Raw genomic sequence first — 23,973 nt, forward strand, 5'->3', positions numbered from 1 at the left:
GAATCAGAGGGTTTAATGCGAAACCCTTCTTTCTATATCAAATATAGTTCAAGTGCGCATGTTTCGCTCTTTTCAGGAGGCTGTCTACCACAGCTGTGAGCATGGATTCCTTGACATCGCAATGGAGTTAAGAAGTTTGGGTAAGAATGAATTATGTGTTCATGCATTACCTCTGGAGTGTATTTTGTCGGTGTCGTAAAAGCATAACAAAATTTTCTCAAAGGCCAGAGAGATGTTGCGATACATAATGGGAATGTTGGGAATAGAAATTTAGCAGCTGACAACTCCACGAGGTGGCTTAACTTGTCTGCTGTTTCCAGGTCGAGTTGTATTTTGGAATGTTGTTGTTTTGGGAGGGAGGAAAACCTGAGGGCCTGGAGAAAAATGCTCCGAGTAAGGACGAGAATCAACAACAAACTCAAGTAAAGTTTACTAATCTTATTTTCCAACATGCGTTTTACCGTCATGTTTGTAACTGCAGTTTGTGTGCTACTTTTTATCAAACTCAATTTGTATGTGACGCCAGTTCTGGGAATCGAACTAGGGCTACAGCGTTGGGAGGTGAGTTCTCACACCGCTGCGCTATACCTCTCCCCGGTCTCATATATATAATACGAAAATATAATTGATTAAACCGATTTAGTTTGTATCTGATTGACTAGAAGGATACCGCGAGTTTAAGGACCAATCACAGAGTGTAGAATTGCAAATTGGTCAGTCTATTGACAAGTGCACACCTGTTGTACCAAGACTTCTAAATCACTATGAACAAATGTATTTTACTAAATCCATCTGCTTTATTTATTTTTCCTGCTCAGGAGTGCAATGGAACATTCATTGTTGGAGTCAAACTGTTGGTCACGCTTACGAACAAGGACAGAAGGCGTTCCTCAAATGTCTGTTGCGTGACTTTCAGTCAATGCCGACTAGTGAGTACGCTAGTAACCTCTGTGAGGACGGACTTGGCATCCTGTTCAATATCTTCAAGGAATGCGAGGTAACATAAACAGTGAATCAGTGATCGAGAGACCTCATTACCTGGTGGCAAAACAATCGATATATTTTCATGCTTCTTGAAGAATATAGATAGATACGTATGATGTACGATCCTCGCAGTAGAGAGCGCTATTTATGCAATAGCGCTAGTCAGACCTGAAGAGAAAAATCAGGCCTGTACGGGACTCGAACCACTGACCTCTGCGATACTAGTGCAGCGCTCTACCAATACATTCATATATTCATCGTATCTAATATAGATAGTCCTCATATTCTGGTTCTGTTTACTGTGGTTTCGTCTACAATGACAAGCTTATCACCCAGCTTAAATCGGTGGCACCGTTTTGATTTTAGGACCTTACTCTGTCGAAGGAACTTGCCTCAGTGCTGTCGTGTTGTTTTGGCCGTCAGCCTCTAAAGGAAATCAAGATACTTCCCATAACACAGACGTCCATCAGAATCGGTGAGAATCACATTCGTTTACATGGCCTTTAGAGTGCGTTTTTGCCTTCCGAGCAGGCCGTCATTAATATTATTAGCGCTTCGGCACCAGTGTTTTTTCACCCGCGGGAAATTATGAGGGCGTGACTCAGCAAGGATTCTAGCCCTACTAGCGCCAGACCCCTGGCAAACTCTCTCTCACTCGTCTCAAATCTACCCGTGGGTGTCTTGTAGCACTAATTATGAGGGCGTGCTTCCAGCGCGTTTTAGATTGAGTCTCCTATAAACGAAACGAAGGGTAACTACAGTGTCCGATCAGAACAGAGGGCGAGACGAAATGAACCAGTGAGAACTCAAACTAACGCGCGCAGGCGGCTTTAGGCGCGGGAAAAAGCGAATGAAAAGTTGCTATTGACTTTACTTTTGAATCTGATAGGTTAATTAGGTGGTACGAGATATCTGAACCAATCATAGTGCTTATGGAGATAAACCAAATGTAATCCCGGATTGTTGTTATCTCTCTTTTAAGACTTGCTTCACAAGCACCTCAGCATTAAAATTTGTTTAGTTGTGTTAGAAGTTTAATCAGTGAAAAGAGATGTTATCCCGCAGTGAATAATAATAAAGGCATATTCGGCAAAAAGAATTCCGATTGCTCCCAGAAGGAGTCGAACCAACGACCTTCCGATACCAAGCTATATGGAAGGCGCGGGGGCCTCGTGGTAAGTGCGCTTGACTCTGGATCGAGTGGTTCGAGCCTTGGTATCGGCGAATTTAATGCCGGGGGGGTGGGTAACCTTGCGATGGACTTGCATCCCACCGGTAGTAGAAATGCTCCTAGTCGCTTTATGTTACTGAAACCGAAGTTAAGGGCCGGCCTGATGGGCCACTTGGCTCATAAACAGACTTAACCTACCTACCATTAAGTCACAGGATACTCGTGGAAGGCTAGACTGTTTAATTAGTTTTAAATTGCTTCAGGTTTGTTTCACTGATATGTTTTACACTTCTCATCAAGGTCCAGATTACATTAACAGCCCTGAGATGTCTGACGTCACGTTTATTGTTAAAGGACGACCGTTTTACGCTCATAAAATCATTCTGGCTACCGCCTCTAAGAAGTTTAAGGTCTGTTATACGAGTGTTCTCTTGTCACAGTTTTAGTGTATTATCCAACATAGAGCTGACAGAAATAGTCAAACTAACCACCTATAGAGGGTAATTTCTTGATAAAACGTAAAATTCTCCCACCGCTACCCCTTTTTGCTCTAATTCCTCTCGCTTTCCTGTTAACTCCTTCTTTTGGCGTCGAGAGAGCCTGTTCACAAACTGCTTCTAACTAATTTATCAGGAAATTAAAAGCAGCTATGGGAGGTAGAAGTATGAATCCGATCTTGGTAGTCGTAGGGTTAACATAGATCGTTATTTACGTGTCTTTTGTCTCTCTAACTGAAATGTCTTCCACTTTGAAGGCGATGCTATCGAACAAGACTATCGAGCCGAACGATGGGAGGAGCCCTTGTATTGAAGTAACTGACATAAAATATGAAACATTTATGGTGAGGGTCATGATTGAATTAACATTTTCATTTATGAACGAGTCTTGTTTTATACCAGAGTCGATAACACATTTTCTGTCGCTATCGTTTGAAGGATGGAAAACGCTATCCGTATACACTGGACGAGTGTCTATCTAGTGGATAGCGCAGTGCGCTTTGGTAACACTTATGCGATAGATATAGACTCATCCAGTTGATGCCATTATCCTCTCTCAGAAGAACCGGGCCCGGATCAGTGTGCTTGAGTATGGAATAAGAGTCCTGGGTTCGAGTCTTAAAGATCTTTATTCTTTTCCGTTCTGGAGTAGGACTCTAACTCACCATCCCTTCCCTACCAGCCAAAGCGAGCGGTGATCTTTGAAGGATAAACTTGACGAAATATTTTTTGGATGTTTTTGTTTTGATGTCATTATTTAAATTTTGTTTTTCTGACTGGGAGGAAAGTTAATAGTTTTGCCTACCACATGGAGGAAGCAGCTTAAAACCTATTTATGTTTATGTATTTTACTTCAGTGGTGACAATGGTAACGTTTTCTTTCTTAAGCTCGTGATTCAGTTTTTATACAGCGGAGCGGTGGACGATCCTATACATCAAAATAAAATTCTGGAGGTATGTAAATTTTTTTTCTCGCATTTTTTGTTTGTTTGGATATTTCTTAACATGTTATTTTCTCTTTGTTTCGCCCATAGTTGTTACAGGCTTCTCAATACTTCATGTTGGACTCATTAAAACGTCACTGTGAGCATTTTGCCGCTAAACACCTTGACTGTGAAAACGTTGTCGACACAAACGTTTTCGCAAGAGTAAGTATAACGTAAATCTATCTTTTCTTTAGAGTTTGATTTTTCGTCCATCCATTTATTTCTGCTTGCAATTGCGTCAACCATAATCCAAAGGGCGCCCCATTTCTCAAATTCAGATACCAACCCACCCCATCCGTATAGCATGGTATTAGACACTTGAAACGCAGGGCAATTTTTGGTTGAGTCTCCAGAGAAATCGCACCACCCTCTCAGCTAAACAGACGCAAACTAAAATCCAACGCGACTTTGTCACCCGGTTTTTTCCGCACTTTATGCAGTTTGCCTTTGCTTATTTTTATTCTTTGGTTTCTTATTAGCCAATCATATTTCTTTGTGTTGATTACCCATTGTAATGACCTTGGTTTTAGTTTTGCGACGCGTTGTCGAAAAGTGTTCAAAGGCAAAATTAAGACTGAGAGGTAACAGGAGGGACTCAAAATAGCTTTCCAACAGAATTATTGCCTTCCTGAAAGAAGGGTCGCGAGCTGGAATATTTAGTTCAGAACTCTCAGGGATTACCATAGATAGCCAACGCCCTAGTAATGATATAATTCTGATGGATTGATTGGAATTCTTGCTTAAATTTTCAGTTGTGTGAGGCAAAAGAGCTGTTAAGACATTGCGAAGGGTTCATCCTGAAAAACCTTGCAGCCATGATGGAGGTCAAGAATTTTAGGGAAACTTTGTTCAACAACAATAGCAAAGAGGTAACTGTGATGTGAAGTGAAGTAGAGCTGGGGACTGGTTAGTAGCTTGGTTACTGTGTGTTATTATGTGTATCCTTTTTGAAATTACAGGTTATTAATAATATTTTTAATATTAGGACAAATGAGCGTGTAGACTTTTCCTGTTAAAGATAATGGTTCTGGTTCTGTAACAAAAAAAAAAATAATAATAATAATAACTACGTAAATTGAAGCTCCCCTTCGGGGCTTTTCAGCCACAATGTAAATTAACTAAATGCTTAAAAATCCCCACTGGCAGGAGGCAGACCAATGAGCTATTTGCAGAGCGCAGCCGAGGAGTTGAACCAGGGGCAACCGAGAACAAATCCAGTGAGTGGCAGGGTGGAGGACTTGAACCCAGGACACCGGATTACATGTCCAGCACCCTAACCACTCGGCCACGCCGCCAATGTAACCTTCTCAATATCACTTCGATACTAGTCTGTGGGTCCTCTTTTGGCGTGTCGTTAATCTGGCCTTTTTTTTCATAGCTTTTACAAGCCTTGAAGTCTTGCTTGATTGAACGAATCAAAGGTAACAGTACAGCCAAACCACCCGGGATGTCACCCGTCAAGTTTTGAGTTGCTTTCGAAGGTGAACTGATTGCGATAGGATACCCACACCCACAGTCTGACCAATACCCGTCTTTTGAAGACGTGCCATTAAAAGAGACCACAGAGGAACCACCGCCCATCTTTTAGAGACATTCCTATGATAGAGAACTTCTATTGCAACGTCCTGTGCACACTACCGAACTTCGTTTGTGCTCTAAATGTCTGGGAAGGAGACCGTTAATGGATGGATACGGATTGGAGGGGCAAGGGGATGCGGTTGAAAAGCTTCGATGAAGAAGTACTCTGTCATAAAAAGAACTTTTATTGCAACGTTCTACGCACACTACCGAACTTCATTTGTCCTTTAAATGTCTGGGAGGGAGAATGTTAATGGGTGGATACGGATTGGAGGCGGTAGGAGGGGGAGGGGGGTTGAAAAGGTTCAATGAAGAAGTAATTTCATGAAAGGAATCTCAAACTACCCAGTGGTACATTACTTAAGAAGAAAGGATGGGCATGCCCATATGTACACTGACAATTCAACTCGATTAATACGAGCCTGAGAAATACATCATGCTTTATTTAAATTTTTTCCAAAAGAAACTGGAAAAACTACGTAAGGTTGCTTTCTGCCGATTTGGTGGCTTTTGTTGATATTTTCAGCATAAAAAGGGTTAATAATTTCAAGGTATCGATATGTTTCTTTAACTTAACTTCCGTTACTGGTTTTTTATTAATGTTGCCACTGCTCGAAATGGCCATTGAATGTCCACTTTTTCAGCTGCGATGGGCTAAATACAATATCGCGAGAACTATATGGATATTACTGTCTTGACTGGATCATCTTTTGACGCAACTATCATATGATCACGTCTAACTACAATTTAGTATCCTCATTTTTCACGAGATCGTTCTCTTGGTTCTGAAACAAACAAAGTAAGAGACAAGGTCACAACAGAAGAAATGTTAACTAAATCGTAAATCAGAGGATTAATTTTACACTCCGATACGATTTTGGTCACTGGTGTCTTTGACTTCCTTAGCTGAGGCCGTTGGCAAAGATCTGTAATCAGGGTCTAAAGCTTTTGACTTAAGTATTTATCCAAAAAAGAATTGGAACTGTTACTGGTTTGGACCTCTGAAATGCAGTTTTTGAAATTTAAATAGCAATGACTAAAGACATGCACTTCTTTGGAGAAGGAAATACAACTTTACCTTCTTTGTGACCTCTTTTTCATGGCTTAGATACGCCATTTCTTCTTCTTCTTCCCATGTGAATTTGTTACCAGGCAGAAAGCCGCTTAACCAAGCTTTTGTTGGGAATAGCAACTTGGAATCCACTTGCTTACGCCTGTCAGCTTCAGTTTCTAAGTGAAACAAGGAGAACTCTGAGTGAAACGCAAAGTGATATAGGTTAGCCACCACAGTTGCATATTGGCTACCGATCTATGAACGTTATCTTAAGGCAAAATAATTCAATTGTAATTACCAAGGGCAAAACTCGCGATCAATCCAACAATGAATGCTGTACCAAATGACACACCAGAAATCCAAAAATAAGATAAGCTGTACAAATCAGCCAGCGGGGTGCTGGAAATGAAAAAAGATAAAAGAAGTGCATTGCTTATAAGTTATTAGTACAGTTTCAGTTGAACAAACCACGTCGAAAGTAATGTACTTGAACACAAAGCTTTCTATCACAATTTTAAAATTTTTTTTGTACCTTCCAGAAACAGCAAGTTTGAAATAACTGAGCGTAAAGTGAGAAATGAAGCATTTGCGATCTGGTCTTACCTTGTGTGTGGTTTGAAACGGTGTTTAATGGTTCCGTTGTTGTATTTCGATAAAATCCCTTGTGTGTCGTTTATCAGAGCTTCTTGGTAGAATGAACACCCTTCTACCGAGCGTAAGCCTGGGTTGGTATCAGGTGGGTAGAAAACAGAACCAATGAACACCCATGCTGACAACGCAACACCTGTTAGAACTCCAAGGTAGATACCCTACAAACAAAGACCAAACCACTGTAAGAATTAGTATTTAAGTCCCGTTACCTATGACCTAAGCCAATATCACGTGCGTTTCCCACCGAAAAAAATGCTTTCCCTCAAGGAAAAATTGTTTTGTGGAAAATGTGTCTAGAACGTAAGCTCCCTAGTTCCTTAAAAAAAAGGTTCCTTCTAACAAAGAGTTAACTTTAAAAAAAGATTCCCTTCCAAAGATAGTTTCCTTTAAATATGCGTTTCTCTCTGAAAATGCTTTCTCCTTCGAAAGGACAGAAAGCTCTCAAAGTCAACTAGTAATATTCCCAAAGTGGTATCGGATTCGGATTTCGGCTACGAACAAGAAATTCGAGTTTCGGACCTTATGCACGTCGCCACTGCTCGGTAGCACTCACCTTTGAGTTCATCCTTGGAAAAAACATTCCGAGTGTGACAGCTGCAAGTAGTGCTCCACCAGCGATACCAGTGATACTGTAAGCAAGCTGTAAAATATAAAAATTAAAAAGCAAATAGTATCACAATTTCCGTCCTTTTTTTAGCTTAGATTAAACGCTTTCTCGTTTGAGTGTCACAAAACTAACGCAAAGAAGACAATCATGGTTTATATTTTATGGAGCCGATAATAATTCCAAGCACGGGGTTGAAAGCTGCTTGAAGCGAACGAAAACTAGCGTGACTCGGTCAAGATTGTTTGGATTTAAAAACTGATTCAATTACTGTTTTAAAAAATAAGTAGTGCATTAACCGGTTTCTCGAAATTCATGCATGCTTTGCGCGCCTACTCTCTAACACTCACTCAGTCAATCATAGCTGACGGCGATATGAGTGGTGTACTTAAAGTGCACAGCCCCCTTGGATGTGGTATTCTCAGATAGTCTGTACTGACCTGAAAAATGTCGCCGGTAAACCAGGTGAAAAAAGCTGTCTTACCTGGAGAACCATTGCACCAGTATATTTCACTGCAAAAGCTCCACCCATCACAATTACACCATAGAAGACCGCTAAGAGAGGAAAATACGCGAAAATAAACAACACTTCAAAAGCAACACGCAGGTCGCCCCGCCGGGTTTCATGAGAAGAGTAAACAGTTCAAGAAGAATTGCTCGAAAAACTGAGACACTCTTAGCATTCAAGTTTGTATGTGTTTCTAAGTTAGGCCCTGTTTATAAGCAGGTAGGGTAACCCTAGTGCTAGGGTTACCCTGGCAGGAAGGTTACCCTAACGCTCCCACATTTCTTCTTTTTTTCATCGAAGTGTTTACAAGGCAGCTAGGGTTACCCTAGCACTAGGGTAACCTTAGCTGAGCGCTAGGGTTACCCTAGCGCCAGGGTAACCTTAGCTGAGCGCTAGTGTTACCCTAGCGCCAGAGTAACCCTAGCTGCCTTGTAAACGCTCTACTGGGGATAACTCGCCTACCCGGGACAACTTTTTACTTGTTTCCAGACCCTTTGAACATTGATAACAAAGCGTGCGGTTACCAAGCATAGGTAAGTTGTCCCGGGTGGTAGGGTAAACCTACCTGTGAAATTTTGCTTGTAAACCCGGGCTATCTTTGACCCGCCTGCTAGGGTAACCCTAGCACAAGGGTTACCCTCCTTGCTTGTAAACAGGGCCTTAGATAAATGTGGGTAGACATATTTGGACAGAAGACACGATATTCAGCACATTTATGGAATATTCTAGGATTTCTAGAACGTTCTTGATTAGTCCTTTAGAAAAGTTCCAGTTAGTGGTTTCGGCATGAATACGTGATATCTATTTATAGAAACTTGAGTTGTTTACCGTAAATTCTGGAAAATTCTATGATGTAGTGTTACTGCAAATAGTCGTGTTGTAAACCTGTAGAATCTTCTAGAAAGATTGTAAGGAACTATATAAGAGGGAGCAGTAGGTTGGTGTTGTTGTTGAAGTTCACTTCAGTATCACGCGAGTTGTATGAAGGTCTCAAGGAAATAAAAGGAGTTAGCGAAGAAAATTCAACTCAAGGTTTATCACGAAACCAATACTTGAGTAAAAAAGTGCCTTACCCATAACTTTACTGATTTTGGTGGCCTCAGAGTCAGTTAATGTTATTCTTCGCTTGATGAGATCTTCAACTGTCACAAGGGACATAGCATTTAAAGCCGAGGATATTGTGCTGGTAGGAAAATAAGTATAGAAATAAATAAGCACCTAATAAATAAAAATTGGAAGTCAACAATGGTACTTCCGAAGGGTACTCTTCGTCCGTTTATTTATCAGGTTGAAACTGGAACCTGATAAGTTGAAAAATCATAATGATATGCCAAAAGCAGACACTGGAGAAGGTTTTATTAGGGGTATTAAGCGAGTGATCTTGAAGAGAAAGGCGTCTCTCGGAGGATTATATACCCTTAATGTATGGTCCCTCGTGAAACTTGTTAGTTTTGTTTTTTCGAGAGTCCTGATATATCCCGGAGAAAGTGCTTCGGACGAAGTTAGAGTTGGTGAACAAACGTGCGCTCCGTTTTGTTTTTAGAGAAAAGTCCTCGCCTTATGAGGAACTTTGTAAGCGTATCGGTCTCTTAAGTCTTCGTGAACAGCGATTAGCGAAAATATTGTCCACTGTCTTTAATATATTAACCAGTGATGCAGGACCAAAAAGCTTACGTGATCTTATAACAGTTAGGTGCTCCAGTTATAACCTTAGGGGCACCACAATACTTGACCTCCCAAAAGTAAAATCAACAACTTTCGGGTTAAGATCATCGGATATGCTACATCAAACTATGGAACGCTTTACCGGACGAGTCTCGAAAGATACAAATATTTACTACTTTTACTTAAAAACATCAGATCTCACGGGACTCTAGCGCGTGAGGATCTATCTTTAATTATATTTCCTGTTTTTAATGATTACATTTTATATATTCAACTCGGTGACTACATTGTTAAATTCTTATGTTTTAACATTAGCTAGTTCTTAATTCTTAATTTATTTAAATTTATATACCTTCACAAGGCTTTATAATTTCCTTTTCTCTTTTTATTTCGTGGCGTACCTGTAAACTAGCTTTTAGCTAAGCGTTCTGACCACGTTAAATAAATTGATTGATTGATTAATTGTTATATATTTTGACTTCTCTTAAACAATCATATGGCAAAAATATGTTGTTATATACATTCGGCGCGCGGGCAACGATAGCGCAATTGTATCCCGGTCGGGATACATTTGAATTTGATCAGGGGCGCGTGACCAAGAGTCAAACAATCACAGTGCACGTTTTGTTGAGTGAAAGGTATATGACAATAAATGATGTTCCAATAGCTGTTACATCTGATGAAGATACAGAATAATATGTCAAGTTGGCTACCTGAGAGCAGCGCCGTAAAGACAGGCAGTGAACATTCCTGGCAGGCCCTTTAGATGTCCAAGTTTGTTAACGACGAAATACGGAAGAACCTGAAAAGTATTTTGAGATAATACTTAAAATAATCTACTAAACTGAAAACGCTCGGTTCAAGAAGTGCCATTGCTGTATTACGGAATACAAATAGCCCAGCAATAACGGAGAAACTGTCTAACTATTTACGCAAAATTGTCTTAAAGTATTTTCAACAGGAGAGGAGTTACGCCTTGCAACATGCAGAAAAAAACATCATAGGGAAACCAATGGAGGGGGGGGGGGAGGAGGAGGGGTGGGGTGGAGTCAACCTTAGATTCGATATCCACCGTGGTTGGGTCTGGTCTTCGAGTCTCCCAAGTACAAAGTTAGTGGGATCCCAGACATACGACTCCCCCAATTGAAGAAAAGTATTAATTCATATAATAAAAAATCCTGACTTGTTTATACATTACGATAAAAAGACACTGAATCGAGGTAGAACCCCGTATCCTGTCCCTGGATCTGATCCTCACCTGATCTCCTCTCGAGATCTTCTTGGTTTCTTTCAAATCGCAATCAGCGTATGTTGCAAATATCACCATTCCGTCCAATGTACAAATAGTTACCACAATAATCAGCCCTGGGACATTCAACCATAATGCTCTGTAAAACATACACAAGTACAAGTGCAATAAATAACAAAAAATTCCTGCGAAACTTAATACCCGTGGTGAATGACTACATATAATTTTGTACTGTTCCTTGGGGTTAGGAATAGATATAGGGTTATTTTTCATTTTTTTTCCTTCCTTTACTTGTCGCTGTGCACTCTTACGCGCCCTGAATATCTTGAATTAAATTTTTTTTTAAGTAATTCGTTTCTATTGCATAGACCACTTTCATAAATGGCTGCCGGATTAATATTCTTTTGTTCAAATTTAAATCAGCCCTTCTGGCCTTGCTTGAGATAATGCATTCTTTTGAATTTTGTACTGGAGAACGAGGCCAGAAGGGGTAATTTAAATTTAAACAAAAGAATATTAATACGACAGCCATTTATGAAAGTGGTCTATTGTGCAACCTTACTGCGCATAATTCATACGCGCGAGAAGCGCGCGCCTGCAGCAAATCGACGGCTTCCACAGGCCAGCGGCAATGCGAGGATGTGAATCGTGATTCCATCGTAAACAAGCTCGGTGGGCCCAATCTGCAAAATTCTATGGCCACTTTTTAAGAGATTAAAATAAATTTAATGGAGGAGCCATACAAGGTTTAACAGCTCATGTCGGGTAAAGTCTATCTTGAAGTGGAACGCGATCAGGATCACCCTTAAATCAAGAGAAAATTTTTTCTCCAGCTTATAGCGAGGTAAAAGCACGAATTCAGGATAATGTGGGCCTCAAATTATTCGATTTGGTTTGTGGATAGCTTCGTGTCATTTCGGAAGATCTTCACTTCATCATATTCTTCATGCGTGTAAATTAGCTCTGCAAGGTCGTCGCAGTCAGTCACATGGGCGCAAAAAAAAAAATATTATAACCATCCAAACGGACCTTTTGGCCTCCTTGAGGGTCCTTATTGCGAGGTACCGCTGTACGAAGTATTGGGTGGTTGACCAGACTGGGAGGATAGCGATAGTACCGCCCATGGCAAGTGTCCAGAACGTGTTACGAACCCGGGGGTCTGGGTTGAAACTAAGGAAAGATTACATCAACAGAACCAAGTGTAAGCTTAAAAGTAGTACCCACCCACCAATTCGTTTTCTTGTGTTAAATTGAAGAGGTTTCCAAACATTTTTCATTCTCTTTCTGCATCAACTCAGTGTTATGCAAGAACTTTTCCCTTGCATCCTACAGATTCGTCACATAAACCTATTTCGACGGCATAACTTCCGCAAGTGCCCCTTGTTCCAGCGACGGTAGTGCATCCGATGTACCAATCGGAAAATCACGATCATAATTTCGACATCTGTCGGGACCACTCGGAATGTCTCATAATGGGTCGGCCTGTGTTATATATATGTGACTAGTATGGCAAGGCTATAAGAATGTGGGAATAATTTTTCACGATAGATCGATAAAACCTACTAATATTTGCATGTAATACATACTCAAAGAAGTTGATTCGTCCGTGTTTTTTGTTGATCTCCCAGACTTTGCTAAGTCCGCCTACTTCTAAACTTCCTCTGACAGCAACTATGAGAAGACCTGCTAGCATGATAACCGATTGAAATACGTCTGTCCAAACCACTGCCTTAAGACCGCCCTAGAAATACATGAACACATACCTTAGTATCGGATGCATTCAACCTTGATTGTAATCAATGCTGTATGAAGGACTCGTTTAAAAAAAAGATGAAGGGACTTACGGAATATCGAAATATTTCTCACCAGAGAAGTGTAAAACGTACACACAACCCCAGTGGCGACGATAGAAACCGAAAGTGGAATACCTGCAACTGGAATTAAGAAAAGATAATGTCTTTCTCCTGAAAGGAACGTCAATCAAATTAGGTGGACTAAGATTTTAAATGGCAATTCAAGCAGACTCATGCGTAAAAGCCTTAAGAGAGACCATTGGATGTCTTTGAAAGGGATTTAGTGCGTGTTTGGTGAAATGGCCCTCGCCGCTGTTACGTCTGATGATTCTTAAACTTAGTGTTGTGGTTGAAATTGTAATGGATGTCAATACCTTCCCTCAGGGGCATTCTCAGAGTTCAAGTCCCATTACCTAGGTCACGTACACTCCATCTCGACTAACACAACAATTATCTAAGTAACCAGAACACAGGAATTCCCTACCCCCAACACTGAATGGATCATGTATGGGGTAATATCGATGTTTATTCACTTACCCGCTTCCAATGCCAGCGAAGGAGCAAACAACGCCACGAACAGATACAGAGTCTGTGAGAGATCGAGGAAAAGTTGATAATGGTATCACACTGTACGTTAGAAGAGCTCTTCCGAAGAGGAACTCTATCGAATGAAAGTAAAATAGGGCATACAGAATTGGTTCACCTCTCTGACCGTTTGTTTGTGATGAAGAAAACTTAATGACAATTGCTTGAATAAGGAACGGGACGGTTGCTTGACGGGAAGGGTGGGGGGAATGGGTAGTTCGAGTAATGTGTTTTACCCGTAAGAGTTGTTGTTTTTCGAAGAAGTTGCCAAACAACTCCAAGGTTACCTCTCATTACGAAGAAAGAAAAGGAACGACAATTTCATTGAAAATGTACTCACCACCGATATTAAGAAGAATGCACAGCCAAGCATTCTTACACCAAAAGAAAAGCGCTTTTCAAGGTACTACGGAAAGTAGAAAAATCAGTAAAAAATAATGAATAAATAATTGTATAAGTGAATTAATGAACGAGTTAAAAAATAAGTAGCCTGAGAGCAGGTCTTTGGGAATGTATGAGGATTTAAGCAACGCGAGCACGTTAGAGGTCTGCAAAAGGTCCCTTTATTATCTAGCTGGCAGCGCCCGCGGGCAAGACGAAGCGATCCTGTGTTCTGATTGGCTACCCGCGCGGGCAAGATCAGGATTGCCTGCTTTGATCCCGCACAAGAAAAAGGGTGTGTGGAGCGGACTTACAACTTTCGTAACTTCTGGACAATGCCGGCGACGAAGTCACAAAAAGCGGGAGAAGACAGTCAAAACAAAAAAGTTAATAAACAAAAAAGTTAATAAATAAAATGAATAAATAAATAAAATAAACGACTCTCTTCAGTCTCTTGGGTTTATTGCACCACAAACACCGGCGTGGATTTCTTTCCCGGCTCTCAAAATAAACACTGAGGTCGTTCTTGATTCTTATCGAAGCGAAATCTTTTTTCTGTATAATAGATCCTTTATTGACCAAGGTTGTTCGGTCAAGATGACTGGAAGTTAGCCTCGTTCTTTTTTTGCGTTTGCGTTTTTGTGGAGCTCGACTTCGTCCCGGTCCATAAAGAACTCGGCCACTATCCAGCCATCTTGATCTCACGCTTGGTCAATAACGCATATGAAATGAGACTGAGGGTCAGACCCCGCGATCGCGAAAAGCTATGCCCGACTAGTCTCAAATCTTGCCACGCGTGGGGTGGAGATAAGCTTGTCATACAGCGCTAATAATGACGGCTTGCTCGCAGGCTAAAGAACAAGCTTAAGGTGACAGATGATTCAATAGCTGCGTTATTAACCTTAAAGATGGGTTAAAGTTTAACCACAAACTGCTATGGGCGTTGAAATGAAAACATACCTGCTATTCAAAGACATTATTCATGAACATCTTTCAACCCAACTTATGCAGCTGGCTCTTTTTCGCTCGTAGAAAACGAAGGCAGGAACCGCGTAAACGATATGGAACAAGCAGAACTCTTGCGGCATCGCTTGTAACGCCTCAACGCATACACAAAACAACCAGTTAGGCTGGCTAATGTTTAGGAATAGAAATCGAACTGAACTCGGGCTTGAAAAGTTTTTAATGATGCAAAAATTATCAATGATCAAACATTGACGATAAAATCAGGGATAAGTTGACTCGATTAGTATTAATTGGCCCCAACAGGTGTTAAATAACGGTCGTAATTTCTTTCTGACTTGCTCGCGCCGGCTTACCTCGTTCACCGAAGTGATCTTGACTCGTCTAAACATTGGAATGTAGACGGCGCTTACAGATATAGAAATCAACACGTAGCTTATGAGGATCAAGTAGAACTGTGTTCCATATGTGTAGATCTCTGCCGGCAATCCAAGGAGAGTGATCGCCGAGAGGAACGACACTAGCAGCGATATGGCGACGGGCCACTTCTTCATTTGGCGGTCGCCCAAAAGATATTCGGCCGTTGTCTTTTGTTTGTCTCCACCCGGTCCGCAGCCATACCAAATCCCGATTAGCGCCGAGACAAGCAACATGATGGAGAATACGACGTAGTCGACTACACTGAAGCGATCTTCGGCCATAACTGCGTCGATATTGCCGATTTTGGAGGACTGCCCTTATTACAGCCAAGTCTAAGGAAGTTTGCAGACGACACCACAATTTATTACCTTGGGAAAGGAGTCGAAGAAATCATTGATGCGTTAAATTTAATATTAAACGACTTCAAAGTGTGGTGCTGTAAAAATCACCTGACTGTTCACACTGGTAAGACCGTGGCAATGTTAATTTCCAGTCAAGTCTTTGTCGGACCAATGAGACCCCTAATGTTCGGAAACTCTCACATTTACTTCACCACCAAATCTACTTGCTTGGGTGTTGAAATTGATTATAAACTGAACTGGAAACCGCAAGTTAAAGCCCTGCACTACAAGTTTGGAGGAAAGCTAAAATTCCTTAAAAAGCTCAAAGCCCTACCATCAGGTGTACTAGAAGAAATATATTTTAAAGGGATTGTCCCAAGCATCACATACTGCATTGCTATTTGGGGGTCCTGTTCACCATCTACATTTAATGAATTGGAACATTTACACTTGAAAGCAGCCAAACTAATCCATAAACTGCCCAGCGAAACTCCTGACTCTGACGTCCTTGACCTAGTTAAATGGAAATCATTAGGCTATATTTACAAACGTAGACTCGCTCCTATAATGTATCAAGTACATTATAATAGATTACCTGATCAACTTACTGCCCTTTTCACAAAACGCAACATTGATAGTAATTATAATCTAAGGCGTATTAATGACTTTCCGCATGTACGGTGTAACAGTGACCTTGGTAGAAATAGTGCAAGGTACAGAGGGCCCATTGTCTGGAATTTGCTGCCTAAAGCCATCAAGGATGCTTCCTCTCTACAGCTTTTTAAACAAAAACTTAAACAGGCCTCAAGGACATTAGATCGTATTCAATTCGAAAAGGAGGCCTGTGTGATAACATCAAAGCAAACGGATTTTTTATACTTTTAAGTCCTTGAATTTCTTTACTTTTTCCTTAGAATTGTCCATATATTTAAGTAGTTCCTTTTTAGTTCCTGGCAGGTCCACACCAGCCTTCGGGTTGCCACAAACCGACCTGCCTTAACAAAAATTATATGTATGTATGTATGTATGTATGTATGTATGTAGTTATCTTGCGCAAATTGTATTATGGTAATCAGATCAACCCCGTCAGTGTCAGACAGATAGCTCGTTTTAATTACCTATTGTTGAACCTAACCCTAACCAACTTGCCGATCTCTTGAATTTAACAATAGAAAGACACAGTTAAAAACGTTGTTCTATTGATATCATTGTGTGTCTGTCAGCTACAGTCACAGCTATTTGATAATTTGTTGGGAAGTTTCACAATAACTGCAACGTTGCGGAGGGAGCACGTGACGCTGTTACGAAGAGTAACACAATTCCTAAGAAACCCGCCCGCTGTAATTTGACTGACTAATGAGTTTGTTTAAACACAGTTAATTCTTCCCGATTAGAGCCGAAGTGTTTAATGTTTCCTTTTTTTTCTCTGCTAATGCGGAAAAGTTTAATTGCTTGAGGCTTTAAATCCGCCCGCAGCATACCTAACTTTCAAGAGGTATCAAAGGCAAATGGCTGACTCGTCTTTGTAATGATGTTTCATGATGTGACAATTTTTCTGTTTCAGAAAGACTGCAATGCTAACATGCAAATTATGTTTCCCACATTCCTAAGGAGTAAGTTTTCTCTGATTGCTTTTTTATCCGCTGTGATTGGGAACCTGGCAAACAAGAACCTCGGAACTGTAGAACACAACGATCAAGAAGAGATTAAGAGAGTGGGGGGTAGAAAAAAACATTGTAAAATACGGTGTCAGGCGAAATGTTTACTACTTTTTGAGTTACAGCGCACTCTAACTCTTTCAGATCTCTCATGAAGACTTCTTTGACTTTCTGACAACCCAAAAGGACTAGCCAAGTGATAACCTAATAAAACAGAAAACCTACCCCTATAACGAGCTAACCTCTACCGACTCCCTATTTTTATGGTGATAACCTTCGGCAGCCTTTGTTGGGCGCGATCCTGTTTTTTCTTTTTTCTTTTGCTTTTTGTTTTCCTACGGGAATCTTTTTTTGTAGATCGAGTAAAATGGGCAAAACTTTTTCACGTTTCGGTACCTTAGTGCATAATTACGTTATCGATCGAAGACAACTGAAATGGTACCACTATTGCACTTTATTTAATCTTCCTAACAAGTGTAAACATCAAATAGTGGGTGAAAAATTCTAAGACAACTCTTCACAAATAATTTCGTTTATCTCTAATATACAACAGCATTGAATCACTTAATATCGGGCCATTTTTGGTGAAGTAAGCACGAACTATACTTAACTCCAAGTAAACCTGATACATGCAAAGACCTCATTCCAGTCACAGTCATAACCCAGATCACGGATTTGTTAAGGTTTCCAAAACGATCAGAGAGCTTCAGAAAAATTGTCTAATACGTCGGCACAAAATATTTCCTATACAAGTCGAAAGCAATTATATTCCATGCTACTTAGAACTGTGTTTCGTTATCTTCAGTTACTTCATCATCCAGAATGCTGTGTACACGGTAACGTTTTTTGTACATTCCGCCGTTTCCGTCTTTTGCGCTTTCTTCCAATGGTCGATCGTCTGTCTCACCCAGGACGATCTCCTGAAGATTGAAAAGTCATACAAGCTGTTAACAAATCAACATTGGTTTAGCGTGATCTATATTCTTATCGACAACGGTATTCGCCATTAAAGTGGTCAAAGTGTTGTGGACTCACGAGATGCAGCCGAGTGAGTCCACAAAAAATTTTGACCCCTGCGAGGACGACTATCGTTGTCGATAAGAGTACAGACCACGCTAAACCACTATTGATTTTTTTTTACCACAATGTCGACGTCAAATGAAATAACTCTGTCAGTGCATGACACGTTGCATGACACGTCGACGTGAGCAGCGTTGTCTGTAATCTGTCGATAACGACAGATTGGCTAATCAGATTTTGACAATACAGCCAATTGCGCTAAAATTGAATCTAATCAAAGCAATAAGGGTCATTTGTCTTCCATGGACACCTCGAAACTTTACCTTCCTTTGCTACACATAAACCAACGTAATATTTCGTACCGCATTGTGCCGTAGCGTAACGGATGGTACCGTAACAAAATAGAAAACAATAAATGACGGACAAGTCCTATTACTCTATGTTATGGAAGTCACGTTACCCCTTTAATCTTTACGAGTGACTAGCATCTAATTTCTCCCTACAGGCGATTATTTAAAAAGTACCCTGTGAGCGTAATCTTTCACCACACCCTCATCTTCGTCCAGGCCCCAGCTAAACGAGTGATCCGGTAAGAACCCGTAGAGCCATTCCTTCAGTGGAAACATCAGCTTGGGGTCGATCTCTCTATCGAGGTCCTCTTTAGTTTCTGTAAAGTGAGGTGAGCAAACTTATCGTTGAATGTGACCTCTGTCATCACAATACTGTGCCACAACTTCGTTCCCAGGGTCTCTGGCCTGGAGCGAGATTGGAGCGGGAAGATGAGAGACCCTGGAAACGAGGTTGATTGTAGCACTCACGAGAATGCTTAAACTACAGCGTTAGTTTGGTTTTTTATTGATACTTACCAAAAGCGAGGCTTACGAGCACACCCACGACAAATGACGTTAGTACAGAAAGCCCACTAAACCACAAGTAAGAAATGTGATAGAAATCATCCGCAATGCCAATACTGATGAAAGAAAAGAAAATTCAAACAATCAGTGTGAGGTGTAAAGGGGGTAAATTTCCAAAGAAACTGGTGCTACGTCATCCTCGGAGACCCAGGGGCTGTGGGTCGATTTCAAGTTAGGGCATGAAGTGCCCCTGGGGACATTGTCTTACAAGACTAGTTCCAAGCGGTCGCAGTCGTTCTGCCATCTGATTGGTGCCAGAAAATCTTCGTGTTTTTCTGCCCAATCAGAGTGAAGTGTACTTTAAAGTCCTTTCGTGTGTTTTAACACGGACATAGACTGCAGCGCAAGTTTATGAAATGTTAAACGAGACTTAAGCTTAAATCTTTCTAGATTTTTGCATAATTTACTGTGACTGAAACTTTGCCAATCCCGTGAAGTTATTTCGTCGCACGGGCCACGCAGGTATGTCGAGCAATTGGCGCTTTCGCCTACGTAGCTTTCTGCTTCTGTGCGCGCCAAAATCTAATCTTCGCTTTGTAGTAGAGTCGTTCACAATACGGCTTAAGTTCGTGGACGACCTCCAGCAAGCGCTTAGAGAAAGCTTAGCTGTGTTTCCGGTTAGCTAATTAAAATCTGAAAAGGGGTTTGGAAATGGTTTAATCTTTCAACTGCTGCCTAGAGTGTTGAAATTCTTGAGCTAGGAAGGCCACGGATTCTCTTCTAGTCCCTTGGTCATTGTCATTTCACCTCTTCTGTCGATTGTTGAAGACCAAGTTAAATACCTTTGATCATTGGGAATCGATCCGATACTGCTTTCAATGGGGAAAACAAAACCAAAGACCAAGAAATATTGGATGAAAAGGGCGGGTTTGCGGAATATATCGGGTATCAGAAGTGCTTTATTGCAAATGTCAGCTTAATAGTACAGGGTCATCTACCCACGTCTAATAAGCAAAAGTTTCCACGCTTAGCTTTTCTTTTTTTTCAAGCGAAGATGAGATTAGATTTTGGCACGCACACACAGTACCAGTTGCTCGACATACCTGCGGGGCCCGTGCGACGGAATAACTTCACGGGATTGGCAAAGTTTCAGTCACAGCAAATAATGAAAAAAATCTAGAAAGATTTAACGTTTAAAGCGACATATCAATGACTGCAACCATCGTGTTGTATACAAACCTCGCAAACTTTAAAACCCGTTCTCTAGTGATACCTGCAAAAGTATTCAGTATAATTTTCGGTAAGATTTTCGCGGACAATCTGATCGATTTTCCTACATTGCGTGCTGAGACTGAAACTTTTCACCTCAAGCAAATCTCCGTCACACGGTCCAAACAAACAGCGAGCAACTGAGCTATTAGTCTATGTCCGTGTTAAAACACACCAAAGGACTCTAAAAGTACACTTCACTCTGATTGGGCAGAAAAACACAAAGATTTTCTGGCGCCAATCAGATGGCAGAACGACTGCGACCGTTTGGAACTAGTCTTTTAAGACAATGTCCCCAGGGGCTCTTCATGCCCTAATTTCGAACCACAGCCCCTGGGTCTCCGAGGATGGTGCTACGTCAGTTGTGGGGATATTACAAGATTGTTTGGTTTTAACAACTGAGTTGGTAATGTAAATCGGCCACCGTTAAGAGACTTTTCGAGTGTCAGCCCTTCGTTAGCAAATTCGCTCTAACGATCGAATGGCTAATGCAGGGGCCCTTTTCGCAAAAAGTCCCGGTCACTTAATGGGCCCGCAAAGCTGTTCTGTTTAATTCATAATGGGGATTTCAGAAATTTTGAAAATAATACAATAAAACTTACAGCAAAAGAAACAAAATGGACTGATTTGGGTGCCAGAACCTGCTTTTCTATCCTTTAAATTTTGATTTTAAAACATGGCTTCAGTTAAGTTACCGGGACTATCGAGAAACGGACCCCTGGAAACGTCATCTTTAGGAACTCTTTACGGTAGTCAAGTTACATTGTCAACTCACTTGATGAAATTAAATCATAACGAGAGGTGCACCCTGGATAGAAATAACTCCCAAAGGAGAGAACGATATCTCGTGTACAGTACAACTTACCCATGGGGTTTATGAGGGTTTTGAATATATCCGTCGCCATATTGGTCCAAAATTGCCCGCGAATTGTTCAGTATTTCCGCAGTTACGTTGAGTCGCCTAGTAGCGTTGTAATCCAAGCTGGTGTAGAACACAGCGTCTTTATAAAACTGGCATTCCTGCACTGAAGTTGTGCCGGGATATTTGTTCGGAGGATAGAAAACTGACCCCAAGAAAACCCAGGCAGTTAATGCACACCCAGAGAAAACACCAGCGTAGGCTCCCTGTGGAAAAATATTCGAAGAGTTAGTATGCTGTGCAGGCGTTGATGTGTCTATTACAAAAACTTTACCTATCGAAATATAAAAAATATAATAAGATAAAAATAACAATAAAAACAATAATAATAATAATGATAATAATCATTTTGCTAGGGTAGATATATAAACACTAGGAAAATGAGAGTGAATTTAAAAGAATGAGGATACAATGGAAACCTTGAAATTTTCGAGTGGACAAAACGTGGCGCAACGGCGTAAAATAATATATGTTCTAACTCTTATCACGTTGTTATTGATCCTGGAAATAATCAGTCTAAATCAACAAGCTTTCTTTCATAAATGCCGCAATCTGATTGGCTACACCACTCGCTGATTGGCTACACACAAGCGCGAGTGGAATAATTGTTTTATTAAAGACGCCCTCAAGAAATTATTATTTTGTGAGAAGAAACCGGATTTTTAGTTCCCCTTTGATTTTAAACTGACGCGTACGCTTACCATATTTGTAGATTATGGTATATTGGCTCATATATCATAATGGCTAAGCCAATAACAAGTCTTGAATTGCATTATCCAATGATCCAGTTTTTAATAATAATCTTTTAACCCCTAGACTAGCATCTAATTTCTCCTTACAATATCACCTCCTGAATCAAACATTAAGGTCAGGAGAATAAAGGAAATGATCACCAATTGGAAAAAGCTCTCGGTTGTTAAACAAGTTCTCTTTGTCGGCACCTAAGGAAATGTATAGAGAACAGTATGGAGAATATGTATGCTGATGTTAGGGTGTAAGCACCGGACACCTGCCACATATGAACCAAGCATATGACCAGACTTACTAACTATATCCCTGTGGCTCCGTCCTATCTCATCAGCTTCTTGATGTGAAGCTCACTGCTTTGTCGTGCGTGTGCGCGTGCGTGTGTGTGTGTGTTCTCACCTTTGAATTTGATCGGCGCACAAACATTCCCAGCAGAAAGATACCAAGCAGTGGACCACCGCAGATTCCAAAGATGCTGTAGGTGAGCTGATGAATTGTTTAAATACAAAACGCATTACAGGTCACTCATTTCTGTTGTGCGCATCCATTCTCGTTCATATTTTCACTGACCCATTGCTACAAATTACTGGAAAAGTAACTCATTTCAATAGCTTACAGTCCAACTATCTAACCAGAATTTAAAATTCGGGCTCTATTTCAAGCCGCGAGAAGGACCAAAAATGGAGTATTTATCCCAAGAAAAGATTTGTACCCGGTAGATTCTTCGAATTTGTGCGTTGTCGCAAACATGTCTTAAAGACACTTTGTGTTTAAAGTTTAAAAACATTCCACTCACAGAGCGGGGTTCACAGCATTCCAGGACCTTCCCGAGCTACGTCTCCCCTCCCCCTGAATACAGTAGATTGACAATCCCTCCCTAATACCCCACCTTAGCATAAATTGAGTAGGCCATGCAGAGAAGATCCTGCACTCACCTGTAGAACCATAGTACCCACGTATTTGACTATGAATGCTCCAGCGATAACAATAACACCAAACAGAACCGCTTGAAAGATATATAAAATAAAGGATTACATACGTACATACATACATACATACATACATACATACATACATACAGGTTAGTTGACCACTCGCTTTTCGGGGTCAATTCCCACCAATCCCAACCCAGGGGAAGACGTTCACGACACAATATTCTCGTGCGTGGGAAATTAACGTCTCTTACCCCTAACCCTGCAGGAGACGGGGCCTAAGGTTTATTCGTCCTTATCCAATAAGACTCGAATATCTATCCATTTCTTTATTATAGAAAGGTAGAAATTAGACTACGTTGATCGCCGATGAAATAAAAAGCAGTGAAAGGTAAACTCTTCCATGAAAATGAGAGATTTTGCTAAGTCAAAAGATAGATATTCTCGAATCTTTATCTATTCAGATCATCATTCAAATTCGTTACCCTAGATAGATTACTTTAAAATTAAGCATCGAAAGTAGTCCTGGATAGCAATTATTCTGTTTTGTTTTTTTTTTACAACGCTCTGTGATTGGTGGAAAAAAGACTCACGCGTCCCTCTCAATAACCAATCGAATGTAATGATGAAAAACCAATCGCAATTTAGTCTCTCACGTTTTCCCGCCGCCCTTAAAGTTCTTCACCAGGAACCACTATGGCAACTAATGATACAATGTAATGCCCTTTGCTCTTATCGGCCGCTTGTGATTACTTTGTAAATAAAAACTTCCACGGTGTTTAGGGCTGATCATGCTTTCCTGCGCAGGTCAAAGTAATGCGCGGTGGTTTAAATTGAAGTTTCAAATTTGGCAAGAAGGATCGCGGTTTACTCCTGCACTCCCACAAGTGACCAAAGATTAAATTCTCTTTACAATGTCGATGTAGTCTTGAATAGAGTCTAATACTCCATTCACACCAAAGCTTAAACATGTTTAAAAGCTGTTTTGTGAAACACCGTTTAAATTTTTTTTTCATAGAAGCTACTTAAACCAATGTTTGTCGACTTCAAATTTAGCACATTAAAAAATACAAGCCTGATGGAAAATTCAGCTTTCAAGTTCAGTTCTCTGCGTCTGATTTTTATTGATTTAAACCATGTTTAA

The 23,973-nt window shown here is 40.7% G+C and overlaps 2 protein-coding genes and 1 long non-coding RNA gene across 5 annotated transcripts; 1 reads left to right on the forward strand and 2 right to left on the reverse strand.

Moving 5' to 3' along the window:
• The first annotated feature begins 56 nt into the window (after window positions 1-56).
• LOC148722323 (ankyrin repeat- and BTB/POZ domain-containing protein 3-like) lies at window positions 57-5,900 on the forward strand. Its single transcript, XM_088736324.1, has 9 exons — window positions 57-140; window positions 819-997; window positions 1,351-1,459; window positions 2,456-2,565; window positions 2,910-2,996; window positions 3,541-3,606; window positions 3,687-3,800; window positions 4,391-4,507; window positions 5,017-5,900. The coding sequence occupies exons 1-9, from the start codon at window positions 59-61 to the stop codon at window positions 5,104-5,106; spliced, it is 954 nt and encodes a 317-aa protein (XP_088592450.1). The 5' UTR covers window positions 57-58; the 3' UTR covers window positions 5,107-5,900.
• LOC148722324 (sodium-coupled monocarboxylate transporter 1-like) lies at window positions 5,639-15,424 on the reverse strand. Of its 3 annotated transcripts, XM_088736321.1 has the most exons (15): window positions 15,026-15,424; window positions 13,666-13,731; window positions 13,278-13,329; window positions 12,814-12,881; window positions 12,534-12,688; window positions 11,977-12,117; window positions 10,957-11,086; window positions 10,412-10,500; window positions 9,107-9,216; window positions 8,010-8,080; window positions 7,475-7,561; window positions 6,874-7,079; window positions 6,569-6,669; window positions 6,295-6,446; window positions 5,639-6,001 (listed from the first exon to the last, which is right to left on the reverse strand). In XM_088736321.1, exons 1-15 carry the CDS (start codon window positions 15,368-15,370, stop codon window positions 5,957-5,959), a joined length of 1,818 nt encoding a protein of 605 aa, XP_088592447.1. In that variant the 5' UTR covers window positions 15,371-15,424; the 3' UTR covers window positions 5,639-5,956. The 3 variants fall into 3 exon arrangements, with proteins under 3 accessions (XP_088592447.1, XP_088592448.1, XP_088592449.1); XM_088736322.1 differs by lacking the exon at window positions 13,666-13,731; XM_088736323.1 differs by lacking the exon at window positions 11,977-12,117.
• A 2,100-nt stretch (window positions 15,425-17,524) lies between these two features.
• Window positions 17,525-18,766, reverse strand: LOC148722325 (uncharacterized). Its single transcript, XR_015992666.1, has 2 exons — window positions 18,633-18,766; window positions 17,525-18,008 (listed from the first exon to the last, which is right to left on the reverse strand). It is a non-coding gene; the product is annotated as an uncharacterized LOC148722325 (long non-coding RNA).
• Between the last annotated feature and the right edge of the window lie 5,207 nt (window positions 18,767-23,973).

Source organism: Stylophora pistillata, chromosome 10, assembly GCF_964205215.1.
Source record: "Stylophora pistillata chromosome 10, jaStyPist1.2, whole genome shotgun sequence".
NCBI classification, from domain to species: Eukaryota; Metazoa; Cnidaria; class Anthozoa; order Scleractinia; family Pocilloporidae; genus Stylophora; species Stylophora pistillata.

Coding starts and splice junctions, on each gene's coding strand:
- LOC148722323 (XM_088736324.1), top strand. CDS start 59: ATGTTTCGCTCTTTTCAGGAGGCTGTCTACCACAGCTGTGAGCATGGA. Junction 141..818: donor AATGGAGTTAAGAAGTTTGG/GTAAGAATGAAT, acceptor TTTCCTGCTCAG/GAGTGCAATGGAACATTCAT. Junction 1,460..2,455: donor ACAGACGTCCATCAGAATCG/GTGAGAATCACA, acceptor CTTCTCATCAAG/GTCCAGATTACATTAACAGC.
- LOC148722324 (XM_088736321.1), bottom strand. CDS start 15,370: ATGGCCGAAGATCGCTTCAGTGTAGTCGACTACGTCGTATTCTCCATC. Junction 12,689..12,813: donor GTACGTTTTACACTTCTCTG/GTGAGAAATATT, acceptor ATGTATTTCTAG/GGCGGTCTTAAGGCAGTGGT. Junction 7,080..7,474: donor TTCCAAGGATGAACTCAAAG/GTGAGTGCTACC, acceptor CTTTGTTTGTAG/GGTATCTACCTTGGAGTTCT.